Source organism: Aphelocoma coerulescens, chromosome 24, assembly GCF_041296385.1.
Source record: "Aphelocoma coerulescens isolate FSJ_1873_10779 chromosome 24, UR_Acoe_1.0, whole genome shotgun sequence".
In the NCBI taxonomy this organism is placed as follows: domain Eukaryota; kingdom Metazoa; phylum Chordata; class Aves; order Passeriformes; family Corvidae; genus Aphelocoma; species Aphelocoma coerulescens.
This window is the reverse complement of record NC_091037.1, coordinates 5,950,091-5,967,179: the sequence shown is the minus strand read 5'-3', so window position 1 is coordinate 5,967,179 and position 17,089 is coordinate 5,950,091. Positions and strand designations below refer to the sequence as shown.

The 17,089-nt window shown below is 54.7% G+C and overlaps 1 protein-coding gene across 3 annotated transcripts in view; it reads left to right on the top strand.

Moving 5' to 3' along the window:
• Window positions 1–295: 295 nt before the first annotated feature.
• KIRREL3 (kirre like nephrin family adhesion molecule 3) overlaps window positions 296–17,089 on the top strand; it is a 348,792-nt gene continuing 331,998 nt past the window's right edge. For all 3 annotated transcript variants that reach the window (XM_068994638.1, XM_068994637.1, XM_068994636.1), the window contains exon 1: window positions 296–568. In XM_068994638.1, the coding sequence (XP_068850739.1) occupies window positions 508–568 (61 nt within the window). In that variant the 5' untranslated portion in view covers window positions 296–507. The remainder of the gene's footprint in view (window positions 569–17,089) is intronic.

Genomic DNA, 17,089 nt, shown 5'->3' with positions numbered 1-17,089 from the left:
CACGGCTGCCGTGACCGATGGGCAACCCCCTCTCCCCCCTTAAATTTAGGCGCAAAAGCCGCGCAGGTGTTTGCGCTCCTGCTTTAGCTGCCCCGTTGGGGCGGCGGCAACACCGCGAGGGGGGCGAGCATCCCTTCCTCCCGCACAGCTGAGGCAGGAGCTGGACCCCCCCCCACCCCACCTTAACCCCCCACCCCTCGGCGCGGAGAGCTTTGGGGAGGTGGGGGGATGCACAAATGTTCCGCCCCGCGCTGAGCCATCGCCGTCCCCCGGCTGCGCGCAAGTTACTCCCCCTTTCCCCGGCACTTTGCCTCCCTCCCCTTCCCCCCCCCGCTCCAAAAGCCGGGCTGCGCCGCCGAGGCTCCGCCAGTGAAGGCAGCGCTGCCGGGGGAGGAGCTGGGGGGGCGGCGATGGAGCCGCGCGAGCGGAGCCGGCGGGCGGCGGCCTGAAGCCCCCGCCGGCAGCGGCAGCGGAGCCCCGACCCCGGCGCCGAGCCCACCCTGAGGAATGAGCGCTTTCCAGGCAGACCTCCTCCTCCTCCTGCTCGGGTGCTTCCTGCTCAGCCACGGTAGGACCCCGGACTTTGCGAGAGGGGCGGACGGGAGGAGCCGGGGGGGTGGGGGGGGTCATCGGCTCGGGGTGGGTGGGTTGCGAGGGGAGAAGGGTGCGGGGCGGAGAGGGAGGATTGCGGAGTTTTCGCCGCCGAGGCAGCTTACCTTTCTTTCCTTAAAAAAAAAAAAGGAAAAATCTTTAGCATGCAAATGAGTGTTTTCTGTTCCAGCCCGGTTAATTGGATCGTGTTTGTGTGCAAACACGGCTTGGCTGAGCAACAGCCCCCCCCCCCCGCCCCCCTCACCCCCATCGCCGCCCGGTGCTTCCCCCGGTGCAGGAGGGCGATGGATGCTCAGTTTCGGTGGCAGCGGAGGAGCCGCTCGGGGACAGGAGCCTGTGGCTGTGGAGCCGGGGTCGGGAGCGATTTGCGCCTGGGGGGATGCAGGGAAGGAGAGTTGCTTCCCATGCAGCCAGCCGGAGGGAGGTGGGCACCCCGCGGGGGTGTCACCGCCCCATCCCACCTCCCCACAGCACGGGAGCGAGGGCAGGAGCGTGGGAATCCGCAGGAATTCACCCCGCAACTTTACAACCTGCTTGATTCCCACCCAAAAAATCAGAAAAGAAGGATTTGGGAAGGGGGTGCGTTTTGGGAAGCTGTGTCTGACGTGCTGCTGTGTGCCTGCTCCCTGGACTGTCTGTCACCTGTGGAGGACGCTGAGCTGCAGCCAGACCCCGGCTTCGCCTCTGTGCTGCTCATCCCCTCCCAACGCCGGTGTCAAATCCCATCTGTGTCACGCCGCCGTGGTCCCCACGCCAGCTTTTGTGAGGGTACGGCTTGGGGATGCTTGGGGAAAAAAAAGAAAAAAGGGATAAAAAAACCCCAAACCCACGCAGCCCGTCCATCTGTTGATTAAATGAAGGATAAAACTTTTGGAGAGAGTAGTGCTTCTCCACGGGCAGCTGGTTTTTTGCTCAGCCAGACATTATTGCTGAACATCCCCCACCATACGCTGGGTTTCACCCTATTCCCCGAGCAGGGACGCCGTGTTTGTGGTGTCTGTGCTCCTGCTTGTCCTTCCCTCTTCTTTTCCTGGGCTCGGATGCGATGTTGGACTCCTACACTGTCCTCCCTTCCCCTTTTCTCTTCCCCTCGCCCTCTGCTTGTACTAATATTCCTTCGGGGAGAAAGCTGTGTTTGCATTTGCCTTTGCTGCTGCACAAAAGAAACCCACTGTGTCCTCCGTGTGGGTTTCTGGCTGAACAAATCTGAACTCTCGCTGGTACAGCAGGGCAGCGGCGGGGCCGGGCAGAGCAGCGATCTGGAAGCTGCTCCCGGCCTTCCCACATCCCTCCCCGCTCCCAGGGATCCGGTCCCTCCCTGCAGGTCAAATGGCAGTTTGCTAGCGGGGCTAGAAGTTTGTGTGCGGGATCCAGCCGGGATTTGTTGGGTTCTCCCCGCTCTCCTTCCTTTTTTTGCAGCCATGATTTCAATGTGGGTTAATGGACTTTTTAATAGCGCTCGTGTTGGGAAGCCACGGCGGCTCCTCGGCTCTGCTGCCTGAGCTCGGCTGATTTGTCTGCTGCCTGTTCCAGCAGGATCGTGCATCTGGTACCTGCTTATTCATGCCGGGTTCGGAGGCACAGAGAGTGCCTTGCAGAGCGTTTTTTCCGCTGTTTTCTCCCACAGGATGAGCCAAGAGCGTTTCTGTGGAGTTGCCGCTCTCCGTACGCGACGAAGGCGCTGTCGGCAGCACCGTGGCTCTTCCCGTTGGGGTGAAACCGTGCAAAGGATCCCTACAGGGACTTAATGCACAGGGTTCCTTCAGCCACAGGGTGCTGTGGGGGAGGAAAGGCCTGGCTGTAGGTGCTGAAGCTGATTTTTGCAGCACATGTTGTGTTTGCCTCCCCTCGAGCAGCCTCTGTGGCGTGTCCGGGTGTGGTGGCACTCGCTGGCCATGGCGAAGGTGTCCCTAAGCTGTGGGGATGGGCAGGCACAGGGCAGCCCTGCCTCGCTCAGGAGGAGCTGGTGGGCCAAAAGTCGCTTCAAGGGACTTCAGGAGTTTCAGGAGCTCCTTTTTGTGGGCAAGGGGCAGGCAGGGCTGTGTTTCCTTGCCAAAGTGGCTTGAAGGGATTTGCCATAATTAAATTCCCCTGAGCCAAGGACAGCAGGGCTGGAAGGATCACCTCTGCTGAAAGCCCCACTTGGGATCCGTGGTCTGGACACTACTTTAAAAAAAAAAAAATCTCCTTATCCTAAACCTCCCCAAAGGGACGTTTTCCATCACGGGATTTGTACACCTGTGCCCTTGGGTTTGTACTTCATGGGTGTCCCGGTGATATCCTGGCATCCTGCTGTTCCTGCAGCCCGTGCAGGCTGGAGCTTGGGCTCCTGAGGGAGCTTGCAGGAGGAGGAAGCTGCTATTTGCTCCTGTCTGGGGCCGTGGTGCACCTGGACAGCCCAGGCATGGCTCAGCCTGCGAGGGAGGAGGATCTGTCCCACAGCTCACTGCTCCAGGGGACCTGGGCACAACAAATTGCCTTCCCTGGAGCATCCTCTGCCTTTTCCCCTTGCAAATGGTCTGAAGCAGCCTATGCTGGCTCTTTCTGAGAGGGCACAGGTCGCTGCTCCAGGTTTTTCCCTGGTACCACTCACTTTCCACCCCCTCAAAGCTGTCAGGGCCACGCCTTTGGTGGAAGGGAGAGAAAGTCCCAGCACAGTTTGTCTCCTGCAGAGCTGGGATGCGTGGTGCCCCTTGGTGGGAAGGAATTGCTGCTGCTATGGAACTGCCTTCTTGGGAAGAACTCGGCCTTGCCTTCCCTGCTCCAGTGCCAGCCAAACTGGGGGAGGCTGGAAGCAACTGGGGGAGTCTGGAAGCAACTGGGGAAGGTGTCTCAGCTGTGGGAGGTGGGGTTGTGGGGAGGAGCATCACTGAAGATGCACCCACAGCCACCTCCTCCTTTCACTGGCCTGTACCAGCTGGATTTGGCAGCATCTTAAATTTACCTTGGATGGGAAGATTTCTGCCTGTCTGGGGCTCTCTTTCCACAGGCATGTTTGCTTTCCCTCAGGGTGATGAATACCGAGTTCTCTGGATGTTGCAGGGTATGTTTTTCTCCTTCACAGTTCACTTGGTTCCTCCCTGGAAGCAAATGCTTTACAATCTTCTGTCAGAGGGGCCCCTTATCAGCAGCAGTGGCTCAACTTCCCACTGGCTCGGCAGCAGCCCCCAGGTGGAGAAGGGTGAAATTATGCTGATGAGAGAAACCAGGCCAATTCCACCCACCAGCACTGGTTAGGATCGAGAGATGAGGATTTTCACATCTTGGGGGTGGTTAGTGGGTGATGGGGAGGAAAAATGCAAGGTTTGGGGTGCTGGGAGTGTGTGTGCAAGAGCTGGGGCATTTGGGGGGGGTTCTATGTCTGACTACCATGAGTCTGTTAGTGAAAATCTGGAAATCTGTGGCTGTGGTCCTTCTTCCATGTTCACTCCTCCTGCCATGTGGAGAGCAGGGCAGCTTTGCAAGGGAAGTGTGTTGGGCTGTTCCCTAAACCTGCAGGTGAGTGTCAGCACCGGGAGCTGCTTGGGAAGCACAAGGAGTGGAAGCACCTGTGAGCTTTAAAAATGATGGCGAGAAAGAGCTCCTGCAGCCCAAGGGTGTTCTGCGACCTCAGGATGTTCTGTGGTTCTGTGAACTGAAAATGGTTGAGTAGAAGACAGAGATGGTTTGGAAAGGTGCTCTGTGAGGTGCTGCTGGTGGAGAGGTGCAGGTTTGGCAGGGGCAGTGTGTTCACAGCTGGGCTGCATGGGAAGGAAACTGAAATAAGCATCACATTAGAGCTGGTGGTGTCCAGTCTGTGCTGTCCCAGAGGAGGAGTGGTGCAGGATTGCCTCCTCCAACGCGTGTTTTAACACAGTGTAGGTTTCCTGTCTCCCATCTGCACCTCCTGCAGTGAGAGCTGCGTGAGGACCACCGATGACTTTGCTCAAATCAGCTTTTCTTGCAAGGTTTCAGCTCTCAGAAAAGCACGGGAGGGAGGAGCTGGGGTTTTGCTCAGGAGGAGCTGGGGTCTTGCTCAGGTGCCCTGTGCCAGAGGGAGGGGAGCAGGGCAGATGTTTCTCCTTGGAGCCAGTGCTGCATCCCCACCAGCCTCCCCCTTCCAAGGTTAAGCGGAGGTGCCCGGGCACTTTATGCTCAGCACATCTTGGGCTGATGTCGATTATTTCTGTGCTTTCCTGTTGGTTTAGAGGACACCAACTGGAGTCAGAACGTGCCCAGAAATCCCTGACAGGTTCCCAGCACCGCGTGTCACCAGCTCCCAGCCGCTCTGTAGTCGGACTGCAAATGTTGGGATATAAAAGCTCCGTGCTCTTCTTTCTTTTGTAGCTGTAAATAAAGGGGGGAGAGGCCAATGTGCCCCTTAGGTTGTGAGTTGGCTGAGGATCAAGGGCTTTGAATAAACTGTTTTCTTCCTGTGAGCAGCCTGTGATGGAGAGTGTGGCTGCTCCAAACCTCTGATTTAATGATCGGCTTTGCAAGTTTGTACAGTGCTCTCAGCTCCTCAGCACGCTGGGAGCAGGGGGCTGAAATGGAAATGCTGCTGGAGAACTGGCTTTACATCACTTCAGAATCCTTCCAGTAGGATTAAACAGCTTCTATTTATTTATTTATTTATTTAAAAGCAAATTTATACCAACGATTGCTGAAGGCCCAAATTTATCTTCTGTTCAGGAGCAATACAAGTCTTTCCTTTGGCTTCATTGAGAGCTACCTCTGGACAGAGAGAGCGACACAGCCACAGTCACCGTGTCCAACCTTATTTTATAAATCAATAGGTAGTGAAACAAATTGGTTGTAAATCAGTCTCTTATTTGCTGAGATTTAAGGCTTTTGCTGGAGCTGAGAGTTTCCGAGGTGGCCTGCCCTGCCTTCAGGGCTGGCACATGGCCCGGTTCTTGTGAGGATGTGGGTACCCAGTATTAATTTCAAACATGCCAGGAGATGTGCAGGATTTCTTGGCTGGAGAGAAATAAAGTTTAAAACCTGTGCTCGTCTTTCCAGGCAAAGGTTGAGCAGCAGGATCCTGATGCTGCTCAGAACTCGTGGGTTTCCATTCCAGCACTTCACTGCACCTCAGGGCACGTCTGTACTCCAGAGCGCTGGAAGGGGGAAGAGCAAAGTATCCATTTCTGAACTGTGCCTTGTGGTAGGACGGAGAAAATGCTGGGATTTGGTCTTGGAAAAGGTGGCATAACAGATGTCCTGGTTCAATATGCCCTTTGAGTGTCGCCGAGCCTGTTTATTCATTGCCTCGCTGGCAAGACCCACACTCAAGTGTTTGCCTTTCCCTGGTGGCAGCAGCAGCCTCCAAAGTGGAGCAGAAGGAGCTGGGGGTCACTTGGCTGTTACACGGCTCTTCCTTTTACTGGGTTGCGTTAAACAGCTTAAAATCTAAATGTGCTTTTAGTGCCTGTGAGCGATGGGCTCTGGGCGTCCTGCCTCGGGTAGTGTCACATGCTGGAGAAGTGGGAGGTGGAACGCTCGCATTGTTAAATTCAGATGCTAACTTGGGGATAAGATCTTGTCTTAATGTGTTCATTCAACGCCCCCACTCGCAACGAAAGCTCCAGCAGCTTTTGGTCTGCTGCATTTGGGGTGGAGCAGGATGTAATTGGTTTTTGAGGGCTTTGCCATAACTGCTTCTCATTAACCATTGATGCAGGCAGGTCAGACTTTCAGCTCGGATAATAGATGCTGTCTTTTGTTTTCAATTACTTTGCATTGGGTGGGATTGCCGCGCAGGTTTCGCGTGTGTGTGGTCATGTGGTGGCTGATTCACCTCTAAGGGCTGCTGGATTTATGGTCTGGGCTCTGGGGTTGTCGTTCTCAATATGACACGAGGCAAAGGCAGTGGTGAACCCCCTGCCTGGCTGGGCCGGGTCTGGGCGGATGCGGCAGCACCTAAAGCTGAAGGTTTCAGGAGCCTTCTGGGTGAGCAACCCCAGCGTTGTGGGAGGAGAAATAGAAACGGAGACAGCGTTCGATAATGTGGCTTTTCTGAGGAGCTCTGCCCAGCAGGACATGCACTGCAGGCGAGAGGAGCCCTGCTAATTACGGGTGAAATATGCACCGATGGTGGAAGGAATGAACTTCTTCAAACTTTCTCATGGATGAGGGGTCAGTCTTTGTGCTGTGGGTCCAGTATAAGCAGGGAGTGAGTGGGAGAAGCCACAGGGTTTGGAGTCCCACCCGCATCTTGGGCAGGTTATCATTTACCTAGTATCACCTAACTTGTTACAAGATCCGGAAGGAAGGGCCTGAATCCCTGTCAGGTGCTTGTCGTCCCGTCCCCCTCCCACCCCGGCATAAATGAGTATTCAAGCAGTCTGCTGCCAGTCAGTGAATGTCAATATTGGATAAGTGTTTCCTTTATATCACTGCAATTTAGCATAAGCTGCTTGGAAACAAATGTCTTCCATAAGCATGAGGTGTTTCAGTAAGTACACAGTCAACATTACTATGAGGATTAAATAAATGTCAGCCCCACTTGTATGCTCAGCAGCGAGTTAAGACAGCCGAACTTGCATAATGGCCAGCACGGCAGGAACAACAGCAGGGATTTTGAGAGTCTCTGGAAAAAGTGGGATGGAAGGAACTGCTGTGGATGGATCCAAAGCCCCCGGATCAGAAGGGGATGTGGAGACAGGTGCAGAAGCTCCTCAGAGCAGGGGCAGCTGATGATGGGAAGAAATCGTTCCCTGTGCAGGGTGGGGAGGCCCTGGCACAGAGGAGCTGTGGCTGCCCCATCCCTGCAAGTGTCCAAGGCCAGGTTGGATGGGACCCTGAGCAACCTGGGATAGTGAATGTCATCCCTGCCTGTGGCAGGGGGGTGGAATGAGATGCATTTTAAGGTCCCTTCCAACCCAAACCATTCTGATTCTATGGGATGGAGTGCAAAGAGATCTATGGAGCTTCCTTCCGGACTACCAGGGCTGCTCTTTCCTTGGCACTGGCTGCAAACCAAAGATGAAAACATGGTTTGGCCAATATTGGCTGGGTCTGGTGAGGCTGCTGGCTCGGGAGGAGCAGCCCCCTCCTGCAGATCTGCCCAGGTGACCAGTGCTTGGCTGCATCCGCCTCTGCCTTTTCCAGTGCAAACTGGGAGTTGCTTGGCTGCAGCTGGGGAGGCCAAGGATGAGGCTCAGCTGTCGCTGCTTTGTGAGGAGCCGTAAGCCCTGATTCACCTCCAGCTCAAGGCTTCCCAAAGGCACAGAGATGCAGCCCACGAGGAAAGGGTGACACCGGTCCATGCTGGCAATGCTCTGGGGCCTGCAGGTGTTGGAGGGAGATCATCACCTCTGGCTGCTCTGCCTTCAGGTGTTGGGGGAGAGTTTCTCTCTGCCCAACGGGAAAAGGCCTCTGGCTTCTGTAAAGGGATTTAAACCCAGCCAGCACACGGGGATGTTGTTGAGGGAGACGAGGCTTGAATCTTTCCCTCAAGCTGTGTCTGCAGGAGAACCCTGCTCTTTACCACTCCTCACTTTGCATCTTCACCTGTCACCCTGAGATGTCACTTGGTGCCGTCTCAGTCAGCCCATGACAAGTTCTGCCAGTGAGGAGAAGAAACCAGGGAGCGTGGTGGGGGGCTGAGCTGGCTGTGTTTCCATTCCCGACGATGCAGAACTGCTGCTCTCTCCCCAGCTGGCAAGGCGCTGACTGTAGCCACTTGTTCCCAGCTGCACAAAAATAACTGGAGACAAAATCGTTATCACTCAGATGAGCTTTATCAGCTCCTCTGATGTCTGCGGCTGCCTCGGCGCTGCGAGCACTCGTTACCCGCAGAGCGGGCGTTTAATGACCGGTCGTGGCTGCTCCAGGTGACCTGAGCCGAGCATCCCAGCCGTGTCCCAGCAGCCGCAGGTTTCCCGAGGATCTCGCCTCGTTAGGCTGCGCAATTCCAGCGCCGGAGGAACAGCTTGAGGGCACGGGGGCTGTCTCCATAACCCAGACCGAGGAGGAGAGCGCCGGGGGTGCACAGGGGAAGGAATGCCCGAGTTTCTGGCTGCAAACCAGGTCACCTGGCGGAGTTGCCGCAGGTTTTATCCTCACTGTTCCCGTTCAGCCTGGCGGTGGCAGCAGCCGCGCTCGCATGGAGCCGAGCGCTCCGCTCCCACCTGCCAGTGCCACGCTCCTTCGGAAAGGTCCAAGGTGACCCGCTGGGCTCCAGCTCTGCGGGGAGGCTGCGAGCACCGCGCCTGAGGTTTGGGGGTCGGCAGCTAAGGCCTTTCCCTCGGAATGGAGAGGCTGTTTGAGTGCTGGGGTGGGGGAGAAGAATTGGGGGCCCTCTGAAGTTCCCACCCCTCTCCTGAGGAGCCACCCCAGTGTGTGGTTGGCCACATGCCCAGGAGGAGCTTGAGGTGACCCTGCCTGGGAGCACATCGTGTGTGAGTGCCACGGGCTGGCTTAACAAGCCGGAAGGGTCAGGGTGTGGGAGGGGGATGTGGGGCTGTGTCTGACCCAACTTTGTGCCCCCCTCCCCCCCCAGCGATAAATGTTCACAAGGGGTTCATCACCTCCATGGACAGCTCCACCCCTCCCTGTGGATCCCTGTGCGATAACCTGCGGCAGGGCACGGCTGCCATTCCTGGTCAGCGGTGCTGAGCTGCTCCTCGCTCTCTCCCATGAGCTAATCCCCGGAGTGTGATTCAACACTCGTCTCCTTTCCTTCTGGCTGGGTCTGTAATAAGCCAGGAGTGACGGGGCCACCCCCCACCCTCCACAAGTGCTGGAGAAACAGAACCAACAGATGCTAAAATTAGGCACAGCTGTTTGCAGTGTTTTGTCCTCCCGATCACAGAGTCTGACACTGTCTGTGCTTATTCCTCATCTTGTCCAGACACTGAAAAGGTTTAAGATATCAAAGCTTGGAGTGGCTGTAAATTAACTCCTTCTGTCTAAGCTGAAGCTTGATTTACTGATGGTAGATTTCTTGTGATTGCCTTTATTTGCCCCTCTAATAATGGGACTTGCCAGGTAACAAGACAGGGATCTTCTCTCTGTACCTGGGACACAACACTGCTGGTTTGGCCTGCTCAGGAGCTTCCCCACCAGGGACCAGGGGAACATCTTCAGTCCTGCTGTCCCTCAGCTTTTCTCTGCCTAAACCTTGTTCTGAGTGCAGCTTGGCCAACCTTTGCAGTCCAGCTCAGTCTCTGCATGCCTAAAGTTGTCCCAGGCCAGCCCCACGTCCCAGCCTCGGTGATTCCAACCCCACGTCCTGGCTATCACCATCTGCTCTTGCTTTGGTGAGGGGGATGATTTTCTGGGTGTTTTTGGTGTGTGTGGGCTTTGTGCTCATGGTTTGGGTGTTGGGGTGGGTGTCACCCCACGGCTGCTCTTTCCCTTCCTGCCGGGTGCGTTTGGCTTGGCAGTGGCTGTAGGGAGCATTTTGGGAGGTGGTGGCTGTCTCTGCCACCTGCCACCCCTTGGAAAACACCCGTTCCCCTCCACTGGGGTGGCAGAGCAGGGGCTCAGTGGCACCAAAGGGGAGCTGTAACACTCTGGAAAGGGCAGCAGGAGGAATTTCATGGCAGAGCAGAGATGTCTTTTCTGTCAAGCCTGGAGCAGTGTAAATGTCCCTCCTGACAGATCTGCGGTGATGGCAGCAGCACAGCTCTTGGGCTGCCTGTGTCGGGGTCTGCATGGGGTTGTGAGTCTGAGGGGTCTTTCCTGTCTCTGTGTCTCTCTCCCGTGGCAGGAGCGCCTGCTGAAGATTCCTCTTGCTGCAGTCATGGTTAAAATGATAATGTTGGTTTAAGATAGACATTTGTGATAAACTGGGGAACACGGCGCCCTTTGAAATCCTCAAAGCTCTCTCTCATCAAGTGGGCTGGCTGGAAAGGCAGCAGCCAGAGCACTCCAGGGTGTTCAGATCGCCACGATTCTGTGCTGACCTGCTCCTAAGGCTGCTGTGCTTTGAAAGGGCTGCCACCTCTCACCCTGCTCCCCTTCCGACTGCAACAAGGTGGTACCTGCTGCACCTGGGCTGCATCTCTGTGCAGCCTCCTGTGACCCCTCAGATTGCCTCTTTGCACTCTTTGTGTGGTGGAAGCAAACCAGGAGGGGAAGCGGTGACTGGGGAAGGCAGGGAGGAGAGGGGGAAGAGTGAAACCTCTCAAGGAAAAGGACCACGTGCAAATGCCAAGGGGTTGATGTCCCTTGACGATGATGTCTTTGCAGGGGTGGTTGTAGCAAACCTTTCATCCAGCACAGTGATTTTTTTCCTGCAGTAGGGAGGCTTCTCCCCGTGGCTTGGCTTTCTCCCAAGGATAGACAGAAATCTGTGTAGTGCTCTTAACCCCTGCAAGTTTCTGCTGACTCGAGCAGATCAGAGTTGTTGTCCCAGTGGGAGCATCTTGTTCAAAATCAGGAGGAAAAGTTGAACTTTTGAAACTTTTAGGAAAGCAGGAAACGGGAAGGAAACTTGTAGGAAGCAGGAAACATCCAAGAGGGATTGGAGACGTGGAAGTAGACTTGGCAAAATACTGCATTTTGATACCTGAAATTTTAACATGGAGTTTAGGAAAGGTTTTTTGCACAAAGGATGGTGAGTACCCCTGTGGTGGATGAAGGGGAAGCTGTTGTAAAAAAAACATTTGTCTGCTGATTGCTGGTCCTTCTCTGGGGCTTGGAAATGGGTCTCAGGTCTCTTCTTGCCTTCGGCCTGGCCAGTGAGCCACTGTGGTGGCTCTCTGAATGTGCCAATTTGTCACAGTATATTGAATTCTAAACCAGTGTTAATCTGATCTGTGTGTCTGTAAAACATCTTGTGTTGGGTTTGATAAAATTAGGTTTTATTGTCTAACACAGTTTGTTTCTCTTGGTCTGGTTGCGTGCTTTTATTGCCTGTTCTGCTCTGCACCACGAGGCCATCGTGTGCCAGCATCTGCCTCACTTGCTCGGCTCTGAAAGCACCTTAAAACCAGCCCCTAATTATTGGAAGTATGGAACAACTCTGAGGGTGCCAATGATATCAGTCTGGCACTGGTGCATTGAGCAGGTAAAGAAAGGACCTAAGAGGCAATTGAAGAGACTGATGGGCAGTAATGGGGATAATTGTAATTTTTGTCCTGTGTTTTTAATAAAGTGATTGACGACAGGCACAGCTGGAGCCCCCGTGCGGAGACCAAGAGATGCAGTTAAATTACAGAGGCTTCTTAACTTAATGAGGCCAGGTAATAAAAACGAGGTGTAATGAGCAAGGTATAATAGACCTGTTATGCTTAGAGTGCTCTCCCCGAGGGCTGAGCAGGCAGTGCCTGGGAGTGCTTGGGATGATCTCACTGCAGGAAGGGCTTTCCTCCCTGGGGCAAGATGAGGAGTGGCAGACTCGGGAAGGATATTGGGTGGCCAAGTGCTGACCCAGGACTGAATGAGCAGGTGGAACACCAGACGTGGTTGATCCCCCGCCCCCCCCCCCCCCCCCGATGCTTTTGGTTGTGTTTGTGGAGTTTGGGGCAGCTCTGCTCCAGGTTTTATTCACTTCATGTAGCCTTGGGGGAGTCCACGTGGCCCTCGTTGCTACGCAGATGACGTGGCAAGAGGGCCAGATTTTGTGATGTGAAGGAAAAGTAATGGAAGTGTAACAGCCTGGAGGGAGGATGTGCAGGGAATTGGTGGATGGGCTTGGGGACCAGGCTCATGTCACACCTTGATCTGGAGCCTTGGCAGGGAGGCTGCAGCAGCTGGATTGGGACCTCTGTGGGGGTGGAGGTGGGGAGAGGATTAGTGTCTGCAGAGCAGTTGGGTGTCTGCGCTGCTAAATGCGGCTAAACTTGAGCGACTTCTAATCTAATAATGAAAGGAAGAGAAATAAGTGTTCTCAGTGATGCATGCCCCTCACGGTAAGTACTAATTGAAAACAGATATTTACTTTAAAATGAAAATGTAATACAATAATGGTGGGTTGAGAATTTCGCACACGTAGGAGGGAGAGGTGAACATGCACAGCCTCCCCTCTGCTCTGCGTGGGCTCGGTGTGTCCCTGGGAGCAGGATCCCCCTGCAGGGAGATCCTGCTGGGCCTGGGAGCCTGGACAAGGGGCCTGGGGCTCGTGCTGGAGCACAACTCAGCCTTAGTCAGCTAAAATCAGGTGCATTGGGGGTCTCTTGAGCTGACCTTGGTCTGCAGAGGACCTTCCAAGCTGGGCTTCGGTCTTTCCTCCCACACCTCACAGAGCTTTCCTGGCCACATCTCCATGGGAAGGGCCAGTGGGTAGACTGGGGAAGCATCACCTCCCTTGTCACTGAGATGGAGGCAGTGGTGGTGACCCTCTTCCTGATGGTCTCTGCTGCTTGAGACCCCCCCTTGCTGCCCTGAGCTGCCTGTCCTGACCCATCTCCCTGGCTTGGTGGGGGGACCTGGCTAACGCTGCCTTTTGGGGGCTGCTGGAGGAGCACTGGGGACACCTTTGCTCCCTCAGGCTGATCTGAATAGGTGCTGATCCCTTGGGGAGACCCTTGGCCATAAGTGCTGAGACTACAGCACCTCTCAGTGCCTGTTTGTCCACCCTCCCCTCCTGTCCCCTGAGCCAGTTCCAAACCAGCCGTTGCTCCAGAGCCAGGATGCTTTTCCAAGTGTTTGTAGCAAAGCTCAGTGCAGCGTGACCGGTGGCCATTAAAGGATCCTCCCCAACAAGAGCCCCCCCAGCTCTGGAATCTTCTGAGGGAAGTAGCCTGGCCCTAATCCCTTTGTGCAGAGTTCCTGCTTGTTTCTTCCTATGGGTGCGTTTGTGTAATTTGCATTTTGCACTCTGATCGTATGCATAGAATTCAAATTGAAATGGGGCTTGAATACATTTGCATGCTAATGAGGCAGTGGCTTTATTTATTTATTTGGAGCCCTCTTGAGCAGGCAGCCGTGTGCTGGGGAGCAGCTCGTGCAGCTCTTCTGGTGACAGAGCTCCATGGCAGCACGAGGAGCCTCAGTTTTTGTCCCAAGACCCACTTGCCCCCTGTGCATAAGCAGGTGAGGCTGGTGGGCTCTGCTCCTTGGCTCAACCCTTCTCAACCCGTGTGGCAACCAGCAGTTTCAGCCCCCTTTACCACCCAGAGATGCCTCTTTAGGTCATCCCGGTGTTAACTGGGTGTGGGTGAAACATTTCTGTGTTAGAGCTGGGTACAGCCAGCACGAGCCACTTGATGGTGACTGCAGAGGTCCATGGGCAGAATAAGCAGAGCGTGTCCCCCTTCCTGACTTTGGGGTGCTGCTCAGGGTGCTGCCCACAGCTCCCTGTGTTCCCTCTCTCTGTTACGGGGCTGTTATTTCTGGTGTCCTTTGGCACCTGCCTTTGGGATGCTGCACAGGGCCTTGGGCTGCGCTGCCCATCAATCCCGAACTGCCGAGCCCAGCTTCCCCTTGGTGCTGCCCTGCCCCACCCACACTCTGCTCCCTCAGCAGGAGCCTCTCAGCCTCTTGCAAAGGCTATGGCGAAGAAAGTTGGGAAATGTTGAGAAGAAGAAGCCAAAGGCTGGGAGAAAACCAGTTCCCAAAACTCCACAGCATTACTGGGGAGGAGAAAAATCCCAAAGCCCAGGGGCTTCACTGAATTGCAGCACCGAGTCCCTTCGTGCTGTCACTCGGTGCTCAGCCTTTCTGTGCCAGCTCTCCCTCCCGGATGACTCCTGCTGCAGCTGAGTTCCTTGCTGGCACAGGGAACATCGGCCAAGCCAGGGCTCCTGAAATGGCAGCCGGAATTGGGTCACATCGCACTGCCCCAGGAGAGGGAGTTTCTCTCAGAGCAGTCTGGCTTCCAGTTATTATTTTACAGAAGACATTAGAGGTTGATAAGGGAGCTGTTGTGACTGCCAGTGGGGCTTATTTGGGGCTTACTGTGTGCTCCAGTTTGTATTTCAATATAGTCAAAGGTGACTTACAACTTTAATATTAATTTTAAAACTGATTGCTCGAGTTGTTTTTTTATCTACGTTAAACCAGATTAATCTCAGCCTTCCTTGATCCTGTTGGTAGCTTTCCTCTCCCTGGCTGGAGCCACACGTGGTCTGTGTTGCACCAACAAAAGCTGAGGAGGAAGATGTTTTTGTGGCGATAAATAATTGTCGCGGGGCTGCTTTTCTTCCAGAGAAATCTCGGCTCTACGAGCTCAACAATGGCATCAGTGGGAGCTCTTGCTTTTGTCCAAGGCTCTCTGCCTGAGCGTGCAGAGCTGAACAACACCTGGCCTTGTGCTTCCCTTAGAAACCTCCTCCTTGCTGTTGTGTCTCTCCCCGGTTTTCCAGGCGCTCCAGAATCCATCTCCCCCTGTGCTGCTTTGTGCCGCTGGCATTGCAATTCCTCGCACGCTCGCTCTGCTGCTCGCAGGATGTTTCGTGCCCGAGGTGACAATATTCTGTGGGTTGGGAAGGTGGCCTTGGGTCAGTGGGGGTGTGTGGAGCTGGAGTTGGATCCTTGTCCTGCTTCTGGCTCCTTGAGAACCCTTTGGGCAAGGCTGGAGGAGCTGCTGGTGATGTTCTGCCTCTGGGTGCCTAATTCATGGTGGTTTGGGCATTTGCTTGGTACGTTGAGTAAATGTCACACCTTTCAAGGTGGCCACTTGGGTATCCAAAACTGAGCTGCTCTCAGCAAAATTCAGCATTAAGCTGGGCTGCCCGAAGTGGAGGCTGGTGCTCTCCAGCAGTTTTCTAGGGAATCCTGGAATGGTTTGATTTGGAAGAGACCTTAAAGCCCATCCAGTTCCACCCTCTGCCACAGGCAGGGACACCTTCCACTAGCCCAGGTTGCTCCGAGCTCCATCCAACCTGGCCCTGACCACTTCCAGGGATGGGGCATCCCAAATGATGTGGTTTAAGTGAATCCCCTTGACTTGACTGTTGGACTTGATGACCTTAAAGGTCTTTCCAACCTTAATGATTCCATGATTCTATGACATCTCCAGGACACTCAGGGACCCGTTGTGCTGCTGTAGATGCTCTGGATCTCAGACCATCCTTGTTGGTGCTGCCAGTCTGTGGAGCGTCAGTGGGTGGTTGATCTTTGTAGCTGGAAGAAAAGGATCGGAGTCATGGCCCTGGACACCTGTGGTCAGAACCCTTCATGTCCTGAGCATTGTCCAGGCCAGCCTGGTACCAGTGGCACCAGTGAAACCACCCCCAATACTGAGTTTACAGTATTCCCTGTACCTCTGGGAATGATTGCTGGAATCAAATGCTCTGTAAGCAGCCTTTAGTTTTTGCCTGGTTCGTGTGTGGGAAAGCACTTCACTGATGGTCCATGTTCTCCAAAATACCTCCCAAATGCTGCCTGTAGCTTTTCTCCTGCCAGCCTGACAAAGAACTGCTTTTCAGAGCTTGTTACTCCATGCACAGTGCTGTAAATAAACATGCTGGATTGGTGGGCTGGAATTTGAATGAGCTGTGTGGATCTATCTGACAGTGGCGGGTGAGGGGAACTGAGGCACGGAAGGCTCGTGTGACACCCAGGAGAGCTGGTATCACAGCCTGGGGGAAAACGGGAGGATTTGTTTGGTAGAGCTGCCCCTGGTTTGTCTGTTCTCCACGAGCTGTTTCAGCCAGAGGGGAGGAACCACCAGGTACTGTATTGGCTCCGGAGCCAAACGAGATAAGACAGTGATAAGGCTGAAGAGCCACTAAAGGCAAGACTTGACTCCCTGCGTGTGAATGCCGAGCAGCAGCCACATAAATCCCATTTGTTTTACATTTCAGAGCTTAATGAGACAGAAATCGCATGGCAATTGTCACATGTGAAGGCAGAGATTGCCGGTTTGCATTTAACTAAAGCAAGCACCGTATGCGGCACCGGCGGCTCCGCGGAGCCGGGATCCTCACTCCTGCTTCCATGGGGAAAGCCCTGGAGCTCAGCACCAATCCTGGCTGGAAATAACCCCCCTGGTAGCCACATCATGTTATCCTGCAGGGCCCCAGCCTTCTCCAAAGTACTCGAACATTACGTTTTTTGTGTAGAGAATGGTTTGGGTTGGAAGGGTAATTAAGTCCAGGAACCCAATTCTTCGTGATTTCACCAGGATGTGGGTATTGAAAACCTTCTTTTGGAATGATCTGCAAGAAGTTTAATAAGACTGAGGGAGGTGCTGCTGCAACCCCTGGGGTCAGTCCAGGCTGGGGATGGAGCGATGGAGAGCTGCTCTGGGAGAAGCACCTGGGACATGACCCAGCCCAGAACCGCCCCTGAGCTGGGCTGAGCCCCCAGCGTGGGCAGCAGGGAGGGGGGGATTCTGCCCCTCTGCCCCGCTCAGCTGAGACCCCACCTGCAGAGCTGCCTCCAGCTCGAGGGTCCCAGCACAGGAAGGACCTGGAGCTGCTGCAGCCAGGCCAGAGGAGGCACCAGGATGAGCAGAGGGATGGAGCAGCTCTGCTGGGAGGAAAGGCTGGGACAGCTGGGGGTGTTCAGCCTGGAGAAGAGAAGCTCTGGGGTGACCTCACTGTGGCCTTGCAGGGCCTGAAGGGAGTTGACAAGAAAGATGGGGAGAGACTGGGGACGA